This window comes from Podarcis gaigeae, assembly GCF_964106915.1.
Source record: "Podarcis gaigeae genome assembly, chromosome: 5".
NCBI lineage: Eukaryota > Metazoa > Chordata > Lepidosauria > Squamata > Lacertidae > Podarcis > Podarcis gaigeae.
Genome location: NC_139681.1, coordinates 3,147,953 through 3,173,056, shown reverse-complemented (window position 1 = coordinate 3,173,056; position 25,104 = coordinate 3,147,953). Strand labels below are relative to the sequence as shown.

The window sequence follows — 25,104 nt, the reverse complement described above, 5'->3', positions numbered from 1 at the left end:
CTCCGCTTCGCCGTAGCGGATGACCCGTTTCTGCGGAGCTCCCCCTTCACAGTTAGAAGAGGGCAGCCATTGTCGTTCGCGCCGCCTCCAGAAGTCTCTGCAATAATCTCTGCAATATTTGTTTTCTTACAACAACCCTGTGTGGCAGGTCCTAGTGTTATTATCCCAATTATTGCAGAGGGGCTGCAATAGAGCAACCATCCACTTCTGCTAAGCTGAATAGCAAAGGAGAAATTTGAATCAGAATCTTTCAAATCCATGTCTCTTACTTACCGGTACTTGGCAACACTAATCTGGAGTCATTATTTTCTTCTAAGAATATTTGCTATCAGTATATGGTAACTTATAAAATAAGGAATAACCTTGCCTTGGGGCGCATGCCTTGAATTACATAGAAGTATTTTCGTCTCTTATTTGATCTCAACTGATGTGCTCAAAATAAAATAAAATATTTCAGCTCCCGTAGCCTACTTAATCTTTTCTCATTTCACATCTTGCTGCTCAAGTGTAAATAAGGAAGGCGGGGGAGACACAACTCTTGCTCAGGCTGGATCTAGACACAACAAAGAAGTGTTTCGGTTAAACACCTTTTAAACTTTGTATGAGAAATCGGGTTGGCAAAAACAGAACTCTACAGCGCCATCTGGTGTCACAGTGTTAGAATACATAAACAACGCATATAAAGCACTTTTTCTTTGCCAGTGTAGCTGAGCCCTCAGTGTATCTAGATTCTGGTCTGCAGGTGCTTCTTTCAGCCAGGAAGTGCACTTTTCTATGACGGCAGTACTTCAGGCAAGGCTCCCACTGATTCAAGCATCTAGTCCCTGTACAGCAAACATTTCAAAAATCCAACTTCTTCACTATCAACATTGTAATTAATGGAATAAAACAAACAAGCAAATAAAATCCATGACCAACTAGGAACAGAACAAGAAATTCCCAGCACGGAGATACTGGAATGAGAGAAGCAAGCCTAACCTACTAAATTTATGCCTGCCAGGCATCCGTGAAAGCATTTCTCCAGTACTAGCAGCAGTGGTCATAAAAACATTTACTGTTTATATTGTGCTTCAGAATGCTTGAAGTGATGAACGTATTGTGGCCACCCCTTCAACAAGCCTCTAAGGTAGGTCAGGATTTCCAACCTCATATTATGGTGGGAGGATGAGGGCCAGAGATTTGACCAAAGATAACTTGTGCCTTTCTAATTCAGCCTTAATCCATCTGGTGAGCTCCAGGATGTTTTGGACTGCAAGTGCCATCATCAGCCCCTGCCAACACGGCTGGGGGTCACGGTTGCCATGGGCTGGAGGGCACCAGGTTGGGGAAGGCCAGTCTCTTGGCCACTCTAATAACTCTAACAATGTGCTATTGTTATTGCAGGTGCCATTCAGGTATGTAATATATTAAATACATACATACTTTCCTTTCTTATTGCAAAACATCCTGTGGAAGAGGTTTTACTTTTAACTTCAGAATAAGCTGCTGCTTCCTTGGGAAAACTATGAGTAAGTTCCAGTAACAACTGGCAACACAGCAAACTTTAAAAATGAGACCTTGCTAAAACTGTGACAGAAGGACTGCAGTCTGCTTCTCCTGGGTGAGGCAGGCACAGCTCTCCCCCCTCCCCTGCCCAATAGATTAGATGCAGATGATAATGTGTGTTTGGGGCAGGGATGAGAAAGGGTGCCTGCAAGCGAGCTTGAAAGGGAGCAGAATGTGAGCCGCTGATTGGTGGAACAGAGCAATTAGTGGAAGGTGTAGAACCATTGATATAGTTAGTGCAAGCTGTGGAGCTGGCATTTGTGAGCTGGGGCTGCCGGTAGCAGGGGCTTCCTCTACTGTCTGATTATGTGGGCTTTCTGGCTGCAGCTGATTTTTTGCTGTTTGTGGCAGCTGTGCATAGGTAAGTCACTGGAATCAGGAGTGGTGCTTGCTTTAACCTGTTCCCTAATACTGTTTATGCTACATAACTGGGCTGAAAGGTTCTTCATGGAAACTCCTCCCTGCAGGAGAGATTTTCTTTTTCTGGGATTCAAAGACTCTTCCTTCTTTATTTTTAGGAAATACTTTTCAGACATGGCACTGTAATGTAATCTTAAGCATATAAGATTGCATTGGAAGTAAGCCCATTAAGTTCAATGGAACTTGCTTTCAAGTGTGCATGTCTGGTACTGACAATTTCCCCTTTGTTTCAAAATGTAACGCGAGTGCCTTGATTGTTCCTCACTACAAGGTCCCAGAGCATCAAGCGCCTTAAAGGGGGACCATAACAGAGCAACTTGGTCAGTGTTAATCTCTGCCGCAGTGCATGTGCTGCTGTATTGAGTGCAATTATTACATATCCAATGACAATATTTTATAATAGTCTTCGTAAACTCAAAAGATACTAAAATAGATACAATATACTTGGGTAAGCCAATATCTGTTTAAATTTCATTACTCTTCCTTCCACATGGTTTATTAATTAACATATAGATGTTAAGAGTCATTTTTCATAGCTGTGTGTTGTTGACAATTCAGGTCTTGCATCACTAATCATATTTGCCCATGGCTTTGAACAACGTAACACCAATTGTGTTAATTCTGGCCTTGAATGTTTGTACAACTAAGTACCACAACAATTATTAGCAGCATAAGCTGTTGCAGCAACGTCTCCTAGTGGTGATGCTCTTCAGTTCAGCATCAAGAGTGCAAAGGAGAGGAGGGTATTATTTTCTCTGTGAAGGGAGAAACTTTTGCCAATATCCTGAAAATCGCCTGGAGACCTAACTCTTAAACATCTGTGGATAGCAACAACTAAAGAGGTTTCTCCCCTGCTCCCTCCCAAATAGGTTGCTGGGGGGGGGGGGGATATTTGAAGGGGACTGGAAAATGAGGCACAGATTTTTGTGTGAAATGGCTTGTTGGCTGGTCATGGGACCAATTGCAAATCCCTAGGCTCAATCTGTTTGTTATGCTCACCTAGTTGGTGGACCTTGGGATTCCAATAAAATCAAAGTAGATCCTACAAATCTAAAGCCTGGCCACCTCTGCAATAAAAACATAGATAGGGCTTGTGTGCCTGTGATTTTTATAGGCAAAATCTTTAGAATAAGCAGACCCTGTCGATGTTCTGCACTACTAACATATAGCAGCCATCTTCTGATCTGGTTCCTGGATGGGTTGCTGGGGGGGGCCTGTAAATTTGCATAGGATTGGGTATTTACTGGTGGCAGCTGCTGATTTGGAAGTGCTAAAGATGACCAAAGATCAATGTAATAACTGTTAAAGGAACAGGAACATATGACCTATGGGCACGGTGTGCTGCAGTTGTAATGTCCCTGACCTCTGTAACTTAGGATGTAGTTAGCTTGCTGTTTGTGGAAATGGAAAGGAGAACGACTCTTTTTTCTGTGTTAAAGGCAGAAAGAAGCTTAGCGCAGGTGATAGTGCTTGTGAATATTCAAGTCACTTCACATATGTTTTGTAATCCTTACATAACTCCTGTAAAGCAGATTAGTAAAGTAAAGGTAAAGGTACCCCTGCCCGTACGGGCCAGTCTTGACAGACTCTGGGGTTGTGCGCCCATCTCACTTAAGAGGCCAGGGGCCAGCGCTGTCCGGAGACACTTCCGGGTCACGTGGCCAGCGTGACATCGCTGCTCTGGCGAGCCAGAGCTGCACACGGAAACGCCATTTACCTTCCCGCTAGTAAGCGGTCCCTATTTATCTACTTGCACCCGGGGGTGCTTCCGAACTGCTAGGTTGGCAGGCGCTGGGACCGAGCAACGGGAGCGCACCCCGCCGCGGGGATTCGAACCGCCGACCTTTCGATCGGCAAGCCCTAGGCGCTGAGGCTTTTACCCACAGCGCCACCCGCGTCCCTAAAGCAGATTAGTATTGTCATCCAAATACTGCAGATGGGACAGTGACAGACTAATTTAAGGCTGTGCTATATTTTGTTAAATATATAGACTAGTCATACAGTGTTTGTTAAAGTCTATACCACTCACACACTGGTTTGCAAGCACATTTAAGTCCCAAACAAATCCCTGAATCTGGTCAGTTTAAAACAATAAAAACAATAAATCCAATTATAAAGTAAAAACAAAACTAGCAAAGCAGAGTAAACCAGCAAAACATAATTTTTAAATGGCATAAAACCAGCTAGTGAATTATTTGATGCAAGTCTAAGAAAGAGTCTAAGAGTCTAAGAAAGAAAGCAAATGACCACATCCATTGTAATTTAAACAGCCTGTGAAAAAATAAAGGTGTTCACCTGGTTCCTCAAAAGACTACAGTGAGTGTGCAGGTGTGCGTCTCGTGGGAGAGCATTCCACTCATGGGGCACCAGGAAGGCCCCCTCCTTTGTTAGGCAGCAGGTAGAAAGAGAGAAGTTCCTATAGAGGTAAGAAACTGACTGGAGAATCTCCTTGCTTCTAACTCAGCCACTTAGGCTGTGGCAAAATGCATCCTCACGGGTGTCATTCCCTTAGTCTTGATAGCATCAGGCATGGGTCTTCAGCTGGTGGCACTGCCACCATAAAAATATATGGTTTTAAAGTAGAAGTGGGGTGCATGCTTGGGCTAAAAAACAGAACAGAAAGGTTCAAGACAGACACATGCCAACATTACGAGACTATATATACCCCTCTCCCTAAGTTCAAAGAGTACAACAGCTTCTTGTTTGAGCCTGGGAGGCTGAGTGATTGACTGTTCCAAAGTTAATAGCAAGTAATTTTTCTTCTTATTCTAGAAGGCCAGACTCTGGGACCACAAATTGCAAACCCCAAATTTGCCACAAACAATCCCACCCTCACAACAGTTGCTTTAGAGAAGCCCTTCTGTGTGTTTGATGGCTCGATGTTGAAAGGAGCAGCCTATGAAGTATACCTGTATGTCATGAAGGACTCTGGTAAGTGGCTGCTTATTGTGTCTTTCCTTGATCAAGGGGGGTCCCCAAAAGCTGATATTATATTGTTTGGAACTGGAGTAAACCTGTCCCTGTCACAGGCTCCTAGACAGAACCAATTACAGATAGCAGTTTCCACTTGGATGGCAAAGTTTGGAATGGGGAGCGGGGAATGGGTAGACAGGCATTTTGGCAAATGGCCACTGGCCATTCTCCTGCAAAGACACAAGAAAAAACACTGCTAACAGTTACTTAAATAAATAAGCTGATAGTGCTGGTGAATGCCATGTACAAACTGTCATCTAAACTTTTTGCATGTGTCCATTTCTGCTGCAGCAAGTACGTCAGGTTCCTTTGTTATGGACAATAGTAGTAAACCTCTCGATGCTACTTTCCAACAAACCAGCGGAGGACAAAGTGGGCCTTACAAAGCTGCGGTCTTTAATGTTCCAAACTGTGCGTCACTTCCCAAGCTGTCTGATGCTGCGGACGCCACCAAAGCACCTGCCATCCTGTCTCAGTATCTGGTCAGAGTTGGTGATGATGCCACTTGTTTGTATGACCCAAATTTTCTAGATGCTTGTAATCCGCCTCTCTCCCAAGACACAGCCTACAGGTATGCATTTCTCCCAAGAAAGTTTTTAAAACGTAAGTGCTCAGGGTAATCTGAAAGCGACAGAACACCCTCTATCCAATTGAATGGTGGCATAATTATAAGTCTTCCTGGAATTAAGATCAGCATCCAAATATTTCCCCAGGTATTCCCACAAAGTGAAATTGGGTGGTTGATGGTTGGAGGGGGAGGTTGAGACTCCTCAGTGTAGTGCCCAGCTTGGAAAATGAGCTTTTTCAGGAAGCCAGTTAGAACACATTTGCTGAGGCTTTTGGTGGCTTTTATTCTTATTGTCTTGCTTTTGCTTCTTTTAATTTGGTTGTTTTAAAGTATTCTACAGAGATTCCAGGGCAGTAAAAATTCAATATAATCTCTTAAGTGCAGCAGTAGAAATAAGGCAATTAACTACAAGACTATTAAGCAAAACAGAGGTCATAAAACCAATGTCTTGGCCAATGCTGAAAAGACTGAGAAACATCAGTGCCTCCCTGGGGAGGGAATTCCAAAGCTGGGGCACCACCACAGAAAAGGCCCCCTCTCCTCTGCAAACCTCTTTTGCTCCCAAGTCAGCAATATTGTTCCTGCTGCTGCTTTATGTTTCTACAAGCTGCTTTCAAATACTCAAAACAGCGTACAAATTTAAAATAAGCCAGCTGACCTGCACTTAGCTGTGCCTGCAGCAAGTCTCTTCCTAAGGACTCTGGAGCCTCACTGCAGTCCCTTGGCAGCCCTCTGAGTCTCTTGCCATAGCCTGAGGTAGATCAGCAAAACATGCGTACAGTATGCGCCAAGACTCCAAAGCAGATTTAATAGGTTGGCTTCATTCAGAATACTCCTTGCAAAATGTAGGGAGGGCTACAGCACCCAGCAGAAACACTCTGCTTTTAGAGGCCTTTTTTAAAAAATTGAGTTGCATTCAGGAAGCAGGATCAGGAGAGTTCCCTCTTCCACTGTCCACATGCTTAGTATACTAATCCTAGATTAAATATTCAGTAGAGACCAAAGCGTCGGAATTTGGGTCTCTGCCACAAACAGCTGCAAAGCCGTCATGGAAGGGCATTGATCTAAAGCAGAAGACAGGAGGAAGGATGCCTATGCAGGCTTCTCCACTTGCCGCTTTATCCCTGCAAGCTCCCTTTGCTCAGCTGGGACTCAGATGTGTTTTCTGGGCGAAGGTGGCTGGGGCAAGGAGGGGGGCAGGGGGTGGGGAAGGCAAGAAAGCCTGGGAGGAACCATCTTGAGATCTCTTTCAAGCAGAGATCCAGATTCTCAAGCCAGGCCTTAATAATAAGTCTAGCAGCTCGCCAAGTGCCTTAATAGGTTATTGCTCATGCCTGAACTGTAGCCTCCACTGAGGATTCTGCAGGTAAGAGGCCAGGGTTTTGGTGCGTTAAGATGTTGTCTTCTGTTATCGGAACAGTAAAGCCTTTTCCGCCTTCTTGCTACCAGGTTTAAATACGTCCTTGTAGACAGTACAGCAGGTGTCATGAAAGACCAAACTCCCTGGTCTCAACCAATCAAAACCAGAAAGTGTAAGTATTATTATGAGGGGGGGGGTTGGGGGGGAGTAAACTGTATGCTGAGACCCCTCTAATCCCTGGATCCAGCAAGTATTAAAATTTAACCAAGGCTTCTAATTCTTGGAATAGGCAGGCCAGCTTCCTGCTGAGGTGATAGCCTGGGTGATGAGCCATTCAGGGGGACAAAGGAAGGGGCTCTGTGGGAGATGGCAAATGGAACTCACAGAAAGTGAGAAGGACAAAAACCAGAGTTGAGAGCAGAGTTTGGCAGCAATGTGATCTAGAAGTAAAGCAGTAAGCTAGAGAGCGAGTCAGAACAATACCTGAGAGCAAGACATGATTTCTGTTTGAATCCAAGGCTGTAGCTAAGGAAGAAACAAGACCCTTTTGGAGTGGTGATGCTGTGAACCCCTCAATCGTAGGTTCAGGTTGTACATATGTGTAAATAAACCATACAACATAAAGATTCCACAGTCTCTTCTGACCCTGATTCCAAACAGAAACACGAACCCTGGGTGAGCACCTGCAACCCCTGGAATCTGGCACTGCTCAGAGACTGGGGTGGCATGCAACAGTATGTTTCATGGGAGTGGCATTTCTTGTTTGGCCATCCAGTGTTGTTATACCAAATCCTCCTGTTAAAAGCAACAAACTACCACTTGCCAAGTGCTATTTCATTGTAGGGTTGCCACAAGTCTGGAATTTTGTGGACATTCCTGGAATACTGCAGTCAGAAGCAGCATCCAGGCAGAAATTGGTTAAATGTCCGGGAAAATCAACAACTTCTGTCCGAATTCTCACTGTTTGAAATATGGCAACCCTACTTCATTGTCCCATCTAAATAGGTTGTGCAGAAGGCTGACATCACTCCACTTCCTCTCCTAGTGAAATGGTCCTCCACCATTGATACCTGGCCAGGTCGCAGAAGTGGTGGAATGATAGTCATAACTTCCATCCTGAGTGTGCTGATGTTCACCCTCGTGGCTGGATTTCTTGCTGCTACTCTTCTGACTGTAACGTGAGTTTCTTTTGTGCTCTGCTTTGTCTCTACCCATTATTAAGGTTCAGATCTAATCAACATCTCCCAATAGAACCCCTTCAGAGCTTCATGCACATGGGAAGGAAACCCAAAGGGTTTTGCTGCAGAAAAATACTGCCCTAGATGTAGCCTCATAGCACCATTAAGAGAGCAGCTCTGGAAGGTGATTGAGGTGGCTTTCTGTTTCAGTTGCCTAAGTGTCGCTTGAGCTATCATGAACTTGTCCTAATCAGTTGGCGTAAATAGGGCTGGCTTGCATATGCATTAAATTCATCTTGCTTCACATTGTGCTTTTGAGTGAAGTTGGTTTAAAATGTAAGTGAGCTAGTGATCCTTCCTTCCTTCCTTCCTTCCTTCCTTCCTTCCTTCCTTCCTTCTCTCTTTCTTTCCCAGGGCATCAGAAGAGACTCCCACTGAGATGAGATATGAATCCCAAACAACCCAACAGACTTCTCCAAGAATGCTGGAAACTTCTGAGCCAGAACTAGAAGTTTCTTCCACCCACTAAATATAGTCTTCAAGTCAGAAAAGGTGGCAAACCAGCTGTGGATGTCCTTTCAATGCTCCCAGATGCTTGAATACGAAGTCTGGTTACAAAACTGCACATCTTTAAAAAACTGTGACCCCGTGTGACTTAAGTGTTGCTTAAGTGTCGCTTGAGCTATCATGAACTTGTACTAATCAGTTGGCGTAAATAGGGCATAGGACAGGAATATTCATGAACTTATCTCCAATTCTCAAGCAGCGATGAACTTAAATATATGGCTTTTTTAAGTTTAAAAGGGGACCTTTTCTGGGTGGGTAGTCCAAAATAATATTCTAACATTAATTCTAACATTAATTAAATTAATTAATTCTAACAATTAATTCTAACATTTCTTGAATGACTTCTTAACTTTGAGCAATGGGCTATAAGTCCTGTTACTGAAGTTGGGGGTAGCCCATATGATGTTTTTCAGTATTTCTGACTACAACTCCCATCAGCCCCATCCAACACAGCCAGTGGCCAGGGATTATGGGAGTTGTAGTTCTAAACATCTGGAAGACACCAAACTGGCTACCCTGATTTAAGTGATATAGCCTGGGTCATTTAGCATGTGTGGTTTTTATAAAGCAATCATTTGATTTGTGAAAATTGATTGTAGTAGAGTAGAAATTTAAACTTCTAAAGGTATCATAATTGATGCTGTATTTAAGTTCCAATTTAAAAGAAGAGAATACTGAGTAATTGGAGTCAACGTGGCCGAGTGGGGAGGGGAATGGCAGAGGAAACTGGTTACAAATCTGAAAATTGTTGTGGCTGCTTAAGCTTTGTCTTTGGGTGAAACTGAGCAACATTTATACATAGAATTGCATGGGAAACCACATTCCAGAATGCTCATTTGCTTAATGTACATCATGAGATTACTGAAAATCTTCCTGTGCTTCAAACAATAGAGCATTGGAGGAAGCATTGTTGACCTTGTTCTGACGCGATGCTCCTCTAATAACACAATCTGCGGTGTTTTCACGCAGCAAGAATTGCTGTTTATGATTTTTGCTGGCCCTGTTGTCAGTCTAATCTACATCAGACCTAATGAAGGGCATCCCAAAAAAGTTTTTTGTTGACTTGGCTGAGGGATGGGGAGTTTGTGGCCTCCAACTCGACTTGGATTCCAGCTCCCATCAGTCCCAGGCAGTGTAGACAATGGATGGTGGGAGTTGTAGTTTAGCAACAGCTGGTGTAGAGTTGATCACTTGATTTGTAAAGTGATAATGTAACTAAAAATCTCAATCCAGATACTTTAAGCTTAATGTTGTTGGCTGATTGCATGATTCAAAAGTGTTGTGGTAAAAACTGAAAGGTACTTTGAAGGTCTGGAGCATGAGTATCTAAGCTGTGAAGCCGGGAGCTGAAGAATGGGTAAAACGCTGCTTGAACAGAGTTTAACGGTGCTCCTTAGTTGTAACTTGCCCAGTCCCCAGTCACTTTTCTTCCTTGTGTCTTGTTTCAGACTGCAGATGAAGCTATTTGCGCTTATATTTGCCCAATAGCCTGGTCCAGATGTACAGTATCGAGAAACTGTCTTTCCCATTATAAGTGAGACTTAGACTCACATGGTTCACCATTGCAGGAAACTGTGGCTTAATAAACATGCTGGGATCTTTGGGCTTGTTCACATTAACCATAGTTTAAGCAACCCACAGCCGCCAGATGTCTTGGGCAACTGGGAACAGTTTAAAATGGGAAGCAGAAGCTTTACATTTCCTCCTTTCATGTGTGCAGGCCTATAGCTCTTAAGTATTCGATCCTATGTTGTCCATTATGAGAAGAAATGTAACTTGGTTCTTTGTGGTATGCTGCACTTCCGAGTTAAATGAACAGCAATGTGTGTAATTTTTTGAGAATAAACAATCCAGAGGAACGCATTGTGTTTCCTGCCCACAACTTGCCTTGAAGAAGCCAAAAGCTCTGCATGTTTCAGTGGATCTCTCCTCTCCTCTCAGCTGTGTTTGCCATTCACAGAGCTTTACTGCCTCGTGGTCAATTTGATATTATCATGGGTCCTGCCCAGGGGGCTGTGGAAAGGACCTTGCTATTTGGATGGCAGGTTGAGGACTGCATTACAAATGCATGCTGAAAACTGAAAACTAACACAGCAGGCCATGGGAAAGGCTAGGCTTGAACTCCTGGATTTCTCCTGCTAGACAACTGTGGCCTTATTTTACATGGGGGGAGTGTGTTATAATGTCATAATCATGTCAGTTGACTAGCAGGTGGGTTGTCCCCCCACCTGTCAACGTTGGCCCACAAGGTGGGAACAGATAAGGATCTGGCCCACTGAGCCAAAACAGAACCCCACCCCTGTGGTAAATCAAGTTTCTCTTGATTTGATTACCAGTAGCTTTCTCTAGCCAGTTTGCATGCTCCTCGTGCCATTGAGATGAGAATGCTCTGGAACATGGGCAAGAACCACCTTGTACTCAAATATGATGTAGTTAAAGATTATAGGTCATCAAAGCATGTAGCTAAACCTGTTTGCAGAGGTCATGAACTTTGAAACAGAATGAAAGGCAGGGACAGTGGTGAAGGGATAGGACTGGACAAGACTGACCTTTCCGCTGTCAGAAACCAGAGCAAAAGAATCTCAAGCTGCATACACACCATATATTTCAAGCACATTTAAAACCGATGGCTTCCGACTCAGAATCCCAGGCTCCCCAAACAATATCTAGGTTGCAGAAGGCTGTGAAGCCGAGAGGGGTATAAATAATTAGGTCATACTAGGACACATGGCATTCTTAGGTGCCTAGTAGAGGTGGACAAGTTACTGCTGTGGCAAAACAGGGACAAGGTCTAACCCTCTGCAACAAAGAGTAGTGCTTCAATGAGATCCATGCTTTGTTCTTGGGAGGAGTTGCTACTTTTTGGAAGACCCCATTAGCACTATTCTTGAGTCAAGGGCTTAGCCACACTTCCTCTTTCCCCTGGGGAAAATTGCTCTTTAGCACTCATTTGGAGCAAATGGCTTGTTGGGTTTTCTGTGGGTTGCAGTTTCTTCCAATTTAGAGCTGAACAGTGGGTTTCCCCTGAGAATAGTTGGTTTTCCAGGTCAGGGGTGGGGCGCAGAGGGTGCTCTTCAGCCTCTGCACTCATCCAGCCCTCACCGCTGACAGGCAGGCAATTGTGAGCTGGGCAAGGTGGGACATGGAGGGTGAAGAACCTCCTCTGCGCTCATCCAACCCTCACTGCCACAGCCCAGCAGGGCGCTATGGGGATCTCTTGGGGGCGGGGGGGCTGGTTTGCGCTTCCCATATTGTGTGCCCGGGGTCACGGCCCCCCTGGCTCCCCCACACTTCACCCCTGGGAGTGGGGCAAGGAGAAAACTGCTCAGCCCCATGTTTTCTAGGCACAGAACAAGCAGAAGTGAGGATGAGCCCAAATACAACAGAAAAAATACATACCTGCAGATCTATTCAATTCCCAAAGACTACATATGCTGTTTTGCATGGAAGGGTACATTTACAGTAGAAAGTTAACTTTTTTTAAAAAATGGAAATGATAATAATTTTATTAGTTTATTAATTGCTTTTTACATACGTCTTTAAGAGATTTACAATAAAAATAACTAAAATAGGTTCAAAGGAAATACAGAGAAAACGAAGGATCAGTTTTAAAACAATAGAAAATGAACACCGAAGGCAGAAATGAGTACGTAGGTGAGTTTTCCTTCCAGCTGGAAAAGGTTGTTGAAACAAAAATGTCTTCAGTTGTATCTCAAAATTATGATGCCCAAAAAACAGAGGCAGCCACAGCCCTCTTCTAAGTTGCTGTAGCGCAGGCTGCTTAGCATTAAGGACTCTCCTGCTGAGTGCCCTGAGCTACCAGGGAGGGAAGGGGAAGGTGGTCTCTCAAGTTACCTTGATCACACAATGTGTATGTTATTTATTTTCTGCAGTCTACCCCACATTAACAACATTAACTCCGGCCACAGACAGATGACTTTGGAACCTCTCACACACTAACAAGTTTTTTTTAAAAAAATAATTCTGAAGCTGTATGTAATTGTTAAATATTAACATGGGTATGCTCCTGATAGTCTTCTGAAAGAATGGGCTCCATTAGGAATATAAAAAGAAAACTATCTTGTTTCAGCCCAGTTCTCATAATTTTTTTTAAACATTCCTGTAAGTGCTTTTATAGGTAAGTATGCAGTTCCCAATACGTTAAGGACTGTGTTCTTGCATAAGTGCCCAGCACACCTTGCTCCCCTGACTTGCTTGTGCAGCACCTGATTATCTTGTTTTCCTTGTTTTTCTGGCCCATTTCATGCTTACAAAAGAATCGGCTGCCCATCCACACCGCCCCCCCCCCCCCGCCCGGCCAAAGCAGAAAACTTGCAGTTCGATCAACTGTCCTTTCAGTTGGCCACTTAGTTAAGTCTTGGGTGCTAGCTGTACAACATGAAGCTGAGTTTGCTCTTGTGTTTGCTTGGCAGTTTGGGATCTGGATGGGCTGTTCTAGTGGAAGACCTGGAAAAAATCAGTAAGTATTACCTTCTTGCTTGAGCAGGAATAGGTTGCCAAAGCGTTGAAGTGTACAGCTTGATCTGGAAGGCAGGAACATAAAGCTGTCATCTCAGTACATAAATTTATATTGATGAAGTTCCATATGTTTGGGTGATGTTTTACGGCAAATAACTGTTCATATTAAATAACAGTTTATGTTCTACACTACACAAATGATTTGCTTGCAAAATATTTAATCCATAATCTTTTTCTCATCATGACCTGATTCTGCTGATACTTTCAGACTTTCTCTTCCACTGTTATTGTTGTTTTCTTCCCTTGGGAATGTCTTGTACCTTTAAAAGCTGTGTGACAAGTAAAAATTCAGATACTTAAGCTTTCCCCATTATTACAACTGGATGCCCCCAAAGAGTTGAATTTCTGCTTCTGACGCAGATGTTAAAAGCATAATAACTTTGCTTCACTTTTTTTTCTTGGCAACCTTACAATAAATCAATCCTTGTCATAAGGAAATTTACTCTTATGTACAGTTCCAAGCAGCACTTCAGAAAACAAAGAATCACAACTAATAATTCAGTGGAGTTGCATTGTATATGTCTGCGAAAGAACTGAAGCCTTCAAGGCTATAACTGATTATCGCCAAGAAATGAGAAATGACTAGAAAGCCTCAAGACATGAGTAGAAAGCTAGAAAGGACATCTGTATGTTAAAGCAATAATGGAGAAATTTGTTTGTGATATATATTCAGAGATATAAATAGAGCAACGTAAGATACATTTCATATGAAGCTGTTAGGGAAGAAACCAAATAAGCTTTATGTTCCCTGCCACTGTTTGCAGAACTACATCAGAGAAGCTACAATGTTAACATCATATTTCAATTATTCTTGCAATGCTGTATGCAAAACTGTTACGCTGCTGTTGTGATGCTCTCTTCAGAAAGGAAGCAGCGGATATGCCTGGATGGCTAAAGGGCAAACATGCTGATGGACAGCTAATGAGTTTTTCAGGTTATTGTTTTTAGGTTGTTTGCTGAGATTAAAAAACACATTTGAATAGAGATGGATTATTATGATAAACTGATAGGGTGAAAAGCTTCCATCTTCTCTGTGTCCAAAGTAGGGTTACTGCCTTTTTGACTGGCCTTCCACCTGTGCAGACTAAAGTTTGATGTTTCCTTGCCTTACGCCAGCACCTCAGATCTGTCTCTCTGGCCCTTGGGACTCTCCCTGGCTTGTGTCCCTCCTCAGCCACCCCCCCCCCCAAAAGCCCTCATCCCTCAATTACGCTGCTTCAAACTCTACTTCAGTGTTTTTGCCTGCCTGGAAGGTCTCCTCGGAGTCTGGCAACATTCACATTCAGGGGTCACTTTTGCCCCTGGCCCTGCCTACCATTAGCATGTGGCCTCCAGAAGACTCTCTGGAAGAGAATGTGGCCTCTGGAGGGAAAACATTCCCTACTCCTGACCTATATACACTGAAGACCTCCAGTCCTTTGAAACTCCACCCCCATTTGTGCTTCTATCTATCTATCATCTATCTATCTATCTATCTATCTATCTATCTATCTATCTATCTATCTATCATCTATCTATCTATCTATCATCTATCTATCTATCTATCTATCATCTATCTATCTTTTTTGGAGAGCATAATTCTTCTAGCTATCTTTGAGTATTAAATTAGTTCTTTTTCACCAGGGAGCAGTTTAGTCTTCAGTAGCATAATTCTTTCATAGAGAAAAAATTAAACCACTTAGGCAACTCAACTGAAGGAATTAGTCTTCTTTTATTACTTAGAACCATGTGTGTGCAGTTTCTCATCACTTGAGAATGGCAGCTAAACTGAGCTGGTTCTACCAAAAAGCCCTGCATTTGAAATAACTGAAACCTGGCTGATGGTTCATTTACACACAGCTGTCACGATTCAGGGCTGTGCTCATGAAGTGATGGACCTGCATGCCTGAGCCAGCCCATTTCAGCATCTCACTGGGCCTGCAATTTGAAACAGCACAACACATTCAGCTATTGAATATTGTTGAGTGTGTGTGGAGAAAATTTGGCACATGGTATGGCATTCTGCAGCAGCTGCCATCAAGCATTTTGTACAACAGCTTCTGAATAGGAGCAGCCTATGTCAGTGCTGTGAACTTGGGACTTTCAGAAGCAGTACCACTGAAAGTTTCACAATAATTCTTGCCACCTTCTGACTGGGAGAAGATGGAGCTGGTTTAAAAGTAGGAGCCTGCTCTGAACATAGCAATAAATGTCTGTTTATGTCTTTGCCCTTAGTGATGGCTATCTGCAAGTTTGGGGCTGATTCAAGCAAAGGCACTTTGAAAAGTGCACTTTATTCAATTGGCAGGGTTTGTGATAAATTAGCTATCCCATGGAACAAGACCATGATGTTACTTTTCATTTTGTTTTTCAGCACTGGATTTTTTCCCTAACAACAGCATGCTTTTAACAACCTACATGAGCACCTACTTTCTTGTCAATATCCCAAAGTGTGTTACCACCGCAAAGTTTACTCCAGCCACAGTGAGAATAGCTGTAGCTCAGCTTCCTGACTCATCCACTTTGCCAGGTATGGGATTTATGTGTGTGTGTGTGTGTGTGTGTGTGTGTGTGTGCATGTAACATTTGATGCAGCCGTGCAGAAATGAGCGGGATCCTGTCTGAGACATTTCGTTACTCTAATCCAGATATGGAGAACTGTGACCCTCTAGATCTTGTTGGGCTCCACTTCCTATCAGCCCCAGTAGGCAGGAATGATGGGCATTATAGTTCAACACCATTTGGAAGGCCAAAGGGTAGCCCCCCTTGGTCTAATAATTGTTTCCCTTCTATTAAAAGTCTCTCATGTTTCTCCAGAGGACAACCCTCAGCATCTACTTTGAGCAGAAGTCAGTAGCTGAGGGGATGGTCTGTTGTGGCTGTCTTCCAGAAGTGATGAACCTGCGGCTGTGTGAATTTTAAAAACTTATTTCCACATAGCTCCCATGCAACCCACCTCAAGGGCATTTAAATGCCGAGTGCCTGAAACATAGGGAAAAACATTAACATTCATATCCATTTATATCCCAAGTGCTTATACGATTTTGAAAACCAGGTTTTAAAACTGCAGTCCAGCCTGAGAAAGGTTAAAATAACAAGAGTCACCAGCAGATGTGACCTGAGGGGGGGCAGATGTTTTCCTTATCCTTCATACATCAGTCTGGTGGCACCACACAGACAAGCAAAACTTGCTGATCAAGAACTGAAGATAAAAACTACAGCATTTTTGTTCCACTTTTTACTTCATTCCTTTTCCATTAATGTACGTCTCAGCTGGACTTTCCAGTCCCAATCCCTCTTGCTTTGAAATGGCCAGCAGAATACTCGGACAATTTTTCAGGGACTCCTTCATAACGTAGAGAATTAGCGACTGAGTGCTGTAATCTTTTTCTCTTTTCCTTATCTGGACATGCAATAAGAGTGCTTGAGGAAAGAAAAATACAAAATATTTTATGCTTCCTTATCTGTCCATCTCACAATATTAAAACTGTAAATGAGAATGTTTTTCTGTCATTTAGCCAAGCCGTATACTTGAGCAATGGAACCTGGGGAAATGATGGGCTCTTTGCTACTGGAAAGGGCTCCCCAAGAATGTTATGCTATGCTGTGGCCTATTCATGTACAGTATTTTGACCCAAAGGCACCCAAAGCGGTAACCAGCATAACAGTACAGAGTGGGAGGGTGGGGAGTACAATAAATACAACTGGGTTTGACGGTTGGCCTGTAATACAAAGAAAGATGGTCATATATTCAGGAAAATGAATAGGTTCTGGGTCACGTTTTAGTCCCCCTAAGCTCTTGGGCCGTATTGTTCTGTTTCCTAGATTTACAGATATAGAGGGACAGAGAGAGGTGGCACACAATAATTCCCCCTCCATTAAGCTGAAGAGTTTAGCAAAATGATGAGTCTACTTTCTTGGCTTTATATAATCCTTGAAATGTCTTTACCTGGCACTAATTTGGATGACAAGAATTTGGAGTTCATGATTGCTAGTGCCTATCCCTCAAGTGTCCCATTTTAAGTGGGACATACCAGATCACAGAAGCCAATCCCAGCTTCTGTTTGGATCCCGGAAGCACTGGCGGAGGAAGAGGAGTGCGGGGGGAGTGCACCGCCCCTGGCAGCTCCATCCCGGTGGGGTGCCATCGTGGCTGACCCCCCGCTAGGTGCCACGCCGCAGCAAGTGGTATGCCATGCGCCCAGGACACATGCCATGCCCCCGCCTGCTCTCCGCCCCCTGGTACCGGAGCACGAAACTCTGCCACTGCCCGGAAGGTCCTGTTTTCTCATCTGGTGTGAGTCCAGAGTGCTGGACCAAAAGATGCTCACTCTGGTGCAAGTCAGCAGGGCTGTGCCACCTCTGGTGTGATCCTGCTAACGAGTGCCAGAGTGCCAGAACAGAAGAAGGTGCGTCCCTCCTGATGTCCCAATTTTGGGAACAAAAACTTGGAGGGTGTGGAAATAGCATGTAGTGTTCTTTCTCATTTCTACCAGTGCAGGCTTCCAAGAAGAAGGGATTTCATTTTTCAGTGATCCATTTTTGAAAAAGGAAAGAGAGAGGCCCCTCAAACAGAGAAATCCAGCATGTCAAGAAGAAGGCTGAGCTAGCATTTTATGCATGCATAGAAATTCTTGGTTGCATATCAAAGATGCAATCCCTCACCTGCCATCTGAACAGGTGCCATCCGAGAAGAGCTGTAACATTTTCTGTTTCTAAATGCTGAAATGACTCTTTGTGCTGTACTGATGAAATATATTTGTGATTATCATATTATGGGCTGTTCTTCATCTTTTGAAGGTGTGACAGATACTGATCAGATTGAAAATCTCCGCAAGACACCTCAAGCCACTCTTTATTTTGCTGGGGAATTCAAGAGTGTCTCCTGTGAAGTAGCTAGGGACATTGTGGTACTGGATTTAGATAACAGCCAATATGAGCTCATGACAGTCGTAGGCTACCAGGTGGGATCAGAATTTTGCCGTCAAACTAAAGGTCCCTTCTGCAATCAAGCCCTCAAGCCATCCACATTTTATAGGTAACTATGAACACTGAAATATATGCATCTCTGACTTTTTAAAAATAATGTATATTTTATTTACAGACCATGCACTAATTTTAGAGGCTAAACATTTGTACTTTTCAGATGGTTACCGGTGTATGTTGGGCTGCATCTAGGCAGGGGAGGAACTGAGGTTGTAGCATTCTAGGACACTGCAAACATCAAGCTTGTGTTTAAAATAGTTTACAATCAGCAGGAGAAAAACCTGTCACATGGAACCTTGCCTTTGGAATGATCTCAGGATAGGCACATGATATGGGCGGGGTATAAATAAATTATTATTATTATTATTATTATTATTATTATTATTATTATTATTATATTCCAGTTCTCAGTGAATGGGATCCGTACCATTTGAGAATACAGAGGGGGGGTCCTTATGTCTGAATTCTCCTCCGTATATACACATGGAGAATTAGCATGATGATGGGGCAAAAGCTAGGCTCCCCTGGTATCTAGTTTTTTTTTACATGGAAGAAATCTTTTTATAGGGAGAAGAGTCTTAGTACAATCTGGAGTGGCAATAGTCCAACACAGGTTTACCACTTAAATAAAATTAGGCTGCATTCTACCAGGGTTTCCAGGAATGGTGTAAAAAGCTTTCTTATTCCATTGGAATGCTTGTGGGGTAGGAGAAACTCCCCATCCTTTGCTTACCTATTAACGATAGACCTTTTGGGTTTAACTAGTACCCTACAGTATAAAATAGTAGAAGAGACAGGCTGAAGCAGGTAAGTGATTTTGGTTGTTATCAATAACTTTATTATGTGTGCACACTTTTAATTATGGCCATTTTTTGCACACCACCTGCATTTATTTTACAATATAAAAGCAAAAGTACATAGTACTAGTATTCTAAAAAGGCAACATTCCCCCCAGGGCAATACCAAATTTTAATAATAGAAGCTATGGATTCAGGATGATGGGTCGAGCATTCCTATTTAACATGTTAAAACATGGAGCAAAGACTACAATGAGATTGTCTCCAGTTCTATTTTCATATTTGATATTTTAAAGTGCATATGAATTTTCCCTGGCCTTTTAATCTCTGTTTTCTAGGGTCAACTTCTTTTTCTTGGATGGCAAGTCTACAATAAGAGCTCATACAGATTGGTCAACAGCAATACAGACCAAAAATGGTGAGTTTCAGAAATGAATAGATATATCCTAGAATGTAACACATTGCCCAGTTAAAAAATATCTGTGCAGTTAAGGACAGATGAGGTAGCAGAAAATATTCACCTACTTGGTATGTGAAAGATTTTGAATCTGGGTTTTCCAATGCTGCGTAACCTAAGTGGCCATTGATGTACGGATGCCACCCACTGTGTGAAAATAAAAATAGATACACTTGTGAGTTGTGAACAAGCAGAACCTTAAAGTCTAACCACTTTTATTATGACAATAGATTCCATACACTAGAGTCCTCTTCACAGGTGCACATGTAGCCCAGACTAAAAATTCTTAGACTATGCCACAATACACTTTGCTTCCCCCCCCAAAAAAAACTAACACAACTTTGGAACAACTTTGCTGGGGTTAGTTTTTTTGTGATATGGAGAAGTTGGTACTTGTCCTCCTGACCTCTAGTTCTCTATGTGGAAGGAATGTTCTTTCTGTAGGAAGGAGTGTTCAGTCACGAAGGACCACTCTGACACTCTGACACTTTGTTGATTCAATAGGAATATGTTGTGTGTATACTCGTGTTATACAAGTCCTGCCTGAATACCTCAGTGCAATATTTTTAGTTGTTATACATAAGTATAAAGTACTTCCTTAGTAGGGATATAAAATGGACTTTGACCATTTATAAATGGACTTTGACCCAATCTGTCTTGATTGCTTTAATTCATGGGTAGGCAAACTAAGGCCCGGGGGCCGGATTCGGCCCAATCGCCTTCTCAATCCGGCCCGTGGATGGTCCGGGAATCAGCTTGTTTTTACATGAGTAGAATGTGTCCTTTTATTTAAAATGCATCTCTGGGTTATTTGTGGGGCATAGGAATTTTCTTTCCCTCCCCCCAAAAAATATAGTCTGGCCCCCCACAAGATCTGAAGGACAGTGGACCAGCCCCCTGCTGAAAAAAAATTGCTGACCCCTGTGTTTAATTCTTGAACCCATTTTCCTTTTGCATTCCAGTGACAAACTATGAAACTGCTGATGTGATGTTTGAGCGAGCTGGAGGAATGATAGTAATCACCATTCTGGTCTCGGTTGGTGGGGCTGTCCTAGTGGTTGCCTTAATTGTAGCAGTAGCTCTTTCAAATAAGAAATAGCGAGCAGGAACTCATCACTTCCTTTCTTCTGGAACAGCGGCAACAACAGATATGAAACAACTGCAGGATTTCCCCCGAGAATCAAAGAATGTACTTTAGTAATATGCTTTCAGTCAAAGAACAAGCATTCTGAAGAACGAGAGTATCTTAAAAATGTTTTGGGGTGTTGTTGTTTTTTCTGTAGAATTTAACCTACAATGACTGCAGAATTTATGCTGTTTATGTGGCCTCTTCCCACAGTATGTTTTTAAAGTCTATATATCTGAAAATGAGATTGTGGTTCCCTGTATGTTCATTGGTGACAAACCTTTGTTGTTGCCACATAATGTATGAAATGCTGCTTAGATGAGATTGAATCATAATAACAATTTCAATGTCTTTAGCGTGGGGAATGGAAGTTCCAGAGAATTAAGAGGAGGGAAAACTCTTAAAGTGACACCTTTAACTGGACCAACTTCTACAAAGGTGCATATGCAAATTTTAATGCTTTATTCTTCATTCCTGCCTGCCTAAAAAAAGAATACATCTGCAAAACCCAAAGGCTGGTGGACTTTGGTCCAATAAGGCAGCTTGCTATTTCATGTTTTTCACATTTATTCAAGTGTGCTTTTGGATGGGCTTGGTCTACTTTCTGTGCTCTGTTACTATAAAATAAAAATGATCAAACGTTGTACAGTCCTAAATGCTCCAATGTCATGTGATACAAAACGACACACACACAAAGGCTTTTGTAATCATTGTGTCCAAATTGAAGAAATGATAAATTGTTAATCTTTGTGTCTTCTTTGTCTTTTAGTTTCTGATTGTATGCTACAATGCATGCTGGTTTAAAATAAATAATAATAATAATGATGATGATGATGATGATGATGATGATAATAAAATAATGACTTAAACCTGTAACACTGTGAGAAAAAAACTGCAGGGTTTATATTGCAAAATCTATGCATATCCATTCAGAAGTAAGCCCCATGGAGTTCAGTCAGGCTTATTCCAAGATTGCAGTTTTAGTCATCCTACTGGCTAAGTGTAGTTTGGGTGATTAGTGTGACAGCCCCATTTAGACCCTTCTGATCTGCTTCCAGATGTTTGAACCCCTCTTTTTCTAATCCCTTTAACATGTGAACAACTTATTGCGAAGTAGCAATACAGGAGGGTGTACCTTACTTTATTGTTTACACACATTGTATACAAAATGCTGCTGCCCTCCCAAAAGGAGGACCATGTTGAGCAAAATCGGGTGGTATTTCCATTGTTCCTCTCAAGACATAAGGTATCAGCCTTAGTATTATCTCATCACCAAGTACGGCTCACTGCAGCTAGACAGGCAGCTAGAATAAGGAGGAGATTCTATAGCTAAGAGCCAAACTCAGTGTGACATTGGGGATCTGCTGCATTTTTAAACAAAATGGAAGCAGAACTATGGAGGGGGGAGGTCAGATCATGATGCCACCCCCAAAGCTGCTATTTCATAGAATCATTTATTTGCGCATGTGTGTTTTCCCCTATAGGGCAAACAACCTGATGGTGTGATTTTAATTGGGAACATGGCACTAGGAAAGGATTAAACTTCTCCGCCAGAAGCACTGTCCCACTTCATTTGCCCTCTCCCCTTGACTGCTATTGAGGGTTTTTTTTAAAAAAAGAATAGGGAGATCTGATCTCTTCTTCACACTGCTTGTACTTTTTAAAAGTCTGAAACGGATTAATCCATTTTGCATTGCTTTCTATGGGAAAGTGTGCCTTGGTTTTAGAACGCTTTGGAAGTTGAACGGACTTCCAGAACGGATTAAGTTTGAGAACCAAGGTACCACTGTACTTGAAATATGGGAGATATAAATACAGTAATAGCAGCAGTGAACATTTTGTTTGGTTAAAGTTTTTTAAAAAACTCTTTCCCTTTTTGATTGTGGTGCCATTCCATTATAAGCAAAGGGGGAAACTGGCAGATGGCGCCACCTAGAGTAAGCACAAAATATGGACAAATAATGTGGCAAAAATAAGTCGCGACATTTTGTTCAAGTAAAGTCACAGCAGAGCTCACTATGTGAGGAAAAGGGTTTATATATTGAAGAGAGACTCCTGAAACACAAGACTTCCATTTCCCCCTCCACCTTCTCTCTTTTCTTTCTTTCTCTTCCTACCGACTCACCTTTTCTTTGTTTTCTTCATTCCCTTTCTTTGTTGTTTGGTTGTGTAGTGAGGCCCCCGGCCCCCCAGTTCCCTCTGAAATAAACACACAGACACAAATATATTGGGTTAATTGGGATAAAGTAGGCTACAACTTTATTGGTTACAGATGTGAGCGGTTTGGCTTAGGCATTTGGGTGAAGCCAGACTATATCCTAACTCCTGACCGTCTGCAGAAAGTCTCTGAAGGGTCAACCACCGAGAGGGGGAGTCTTATGATATACATCAATTAAGAGCACCCCCAGGGTCACCGATGGGGCCGTGGCAGGGCCCTAGCCCAGGCTTCGGACAGGCTCCACACCCCTGGATCCCTTTAATGGGATACCCTTAACATGGAGGGGCAGGCCAGAGGCAAGAACCACCCTCCCATGACAAGGCTTACCCAATGCCTAGCCTTACCAAGTTGTGACGATTGCTACAAGGCAGGCGAAAACCAAATGGCTGGTGCCAATTTGCCAAGTGGAAAAATTCCTCCCTGGCCCCCACAACCAGGCGGCCGGCATTAGTCATAGCAAGGCCACAATCAAGGAATGCATAAAAAAGAGGGTGGGCGGGCTGGGAGATCCAACAAGAAGGCGAATAGAGGTTGCCCCCCCCCCACAGCTGCACTGCGGTTTAAACAGCATTGGCCACGCCCCCAGCTAACCTGATTGGTCAGCCAGGGGCGTGACGTGGCTGGGAGCCCTAATGACGTGGGTGGCATCCCTCTGCCCCCTGCCAGGTCACAGGGAGGTCCCGGCTGCCCGCCCACAACTCCACCACCCCGGGGAAGGGGAGTGGCTTTCTCAGTAGGTCTGGGCTTCAGTCTGGCATGAATGTAAGTAGAATATATAACAAAGAAAAGGCCCCTCCAGTTGTGTGTTCAGGACAATGTCGTAGCTTTAAGAAATATGGTTTATTCACCTGTTTACACCTTCAGTCTGCATGGAGGGAGTCCAGATCCCAGTCTTTCTTCCCACGTCTTTTTCCCAGCAACACTTGCTGTGGAAACCAAGCCTTAGGAGGAATGGTATAAGGAGCTGGTATGTTAAGCCAGGAAAAGAGGAGGCTGAGAGGAGATATAATAACCATCTTCAAACATCTTAAGGGCTGTCACGTGGAAGGGGGAACATGCTTGTTTTATCCTGCTCTAGAGGGTAGGACTTGAACCAATGGCTTCCGACTAAACATACGGAACCAAAGGAGATTCTGACTAAACAAGAAAATATTTCTGACAGTAAGAGCTGTTTGACAGTGGAACTGTCTCCCTTGGGAAGTTGTTAACTCTCCTTCCTTGGAGGTTTTTAAGCAGAGGTTGGATGGCCATCTGTCAAGGATGCTTTAACTGAGATTTCTGCATTGCAGGGGGTTGGACTAGATGACCCTTAGGTCCCTTCCAACGCCACAATTCTATGATTCTAAGCCTCTCCTCTTGTCACCTCACACCCAGTGACCCTGGCAACCTTCCATATCTCCAGTCTCTGTTCACCCCTCAGGGCAAGGAAGGAGGAAGATTCTCTCAATAGCCCTGTATTGTTTCTCAATGGCCCTAGCTTGGCCAGGTCATTTTGCATAGGCTTTAATAAAGATTTAATTTACGAATTACAAATTTGCGATTTTTTTTTTTACATTTACAAATTTAATAACAATATTATTATTGGTAGTAGTAGTAGTAGTACCATAGTAGTAGTAGTAGTAACCACCTCCCAAGGAAAAGCTGCTCTGAAGGTGCCACTGTGCAATTACAAATTCCAGGGGATTAATTAGGACTATACCTGAGAGTTGGCCCCATTGAACTCAGAGGGACTTATTAGTTCTAGGTTACTTGAGCCCCACCCTCAAGTCATAAACTACTATCCCATGTTTACAAGGTTTTGTACTCTCCTATATGAGAAGCATCGTTCTCAAAGGGTGGCGTGCTGGGCTGGCTCTCCCTAACTCTCACCTGTTTCCTAGCCAGGAGTCTCAGGCTGCTGGATTTCTCGGAGGAGAGACTTCCTTTGTCCCATACACATATATATTGTTATAAACAAAATCTGCCCTTATTCCCTTATGGGGGACACAAGAGCCCTTATAGAGTCCTTTGTAGGTTCGCCATCGGTAGGAGAAGATAACAGAGGCCAAGCAGAGATTATTGAGAAACAAAGCAGCTTGCAAGCCTGATCTTTATTGAACTGTTGCAACAGGGTGCTCCCCTCACACGCAGGAGGAAGGAGGAGGACCCAGAGCAAAGGACCTTATATAGACATTTTAAATTGCTTTCCCTGGAGCTCAAGACCACCCCTCCATACATCATACATACATCACAGAAGGGGTGTAACCCAAGACCACCCCCCACAACAGTGGCGTAGCGTGGGTTGTCAGCACCCGGGGCAAGGCAAGTAATTTGTGTTTTTTTTTATAATATTTTTTTATTGAGTTTATGAAATACAGAAAAAAAGAATAAAGGATAGATATACGAAAATAG

General features: G+C 43.0%; 2 protein-coding genes and 1 long non-coding RNA gene across 4 annotated transcripts; 2 read left to right on the top strand and 1 right to left on the bottom strand.

Moving 5' to 3' along the window:
* Positions 1-1,824: 1,824 nt before the first annotated feature.
* UPK3A (uroplakin 3A) lies at positions 1,825-13,062 on the top strand. The gene is made up of 7 exons (XM_083738945.1): positions 1,825-1,906; positions 4,738-4,896; positions 5,230-5,509; positions 6,956-7,038; positions 7,912-8,044; positions 8,459-8,596; positions 13,045-13,062. The coding sequence occupies exons 1-6, from the start codon at positions 1,852-1,854 to the stop codon at positions 8,571-8,573; spliced, it is 825 nt and encodes a 274-aa protein (XP_083595071.1). The 5' UTR covers positions 1,825-1,851; the 3' UTR covers positions 8,574-8,596; positions 13,045-13,062.
* LOC310844674 lies at positions 12,956-23,681 on the bottom strand. 2 transcript variants are annotated; one of them, XR_014564238.1, is made up of 4 exons: positions 23,562-23,681; positions 22,621-22,694; positions 19,438-19,516; positions 12,956-13,078 (listed from the first exon to the last, which is right to left on the bottom strand). It is a non-coding gene; the product is annotated as an uncharacterized lncRNA (long non-coding RNA). The 2 variants fall into 2 exon arrangements; XR_014564239.1 differs by lacking the exons at positions 12,956-13,078; positions 19,438-19,516 and adding an exon at positions 21,655-21,799.
* On the top strand, positions 13,007-21,231 carry UPK2 (uroplakin 2). Its single transcript, XM_083738964.1, has 5 exons — positions 13,007-13,091; positions 15,504-15,659; positions 17,930-18,167; positions 19,251-19,330; positions 20,332-21,231. The coding sequence occupies exons 1-5, from the start codon at positions 13,010-13,012 to the stop codon at positions 20,466-20,468; spliced, it is 693 nt and encodes a 230-aa protein (XP_083595090.1). The 5' UTR covers positions 13,007-13,009; the 3' UTR covers positions 20,469-21,231.
* Positions 23,682-25,104: the final 1,423 nt, after the last annotated feature.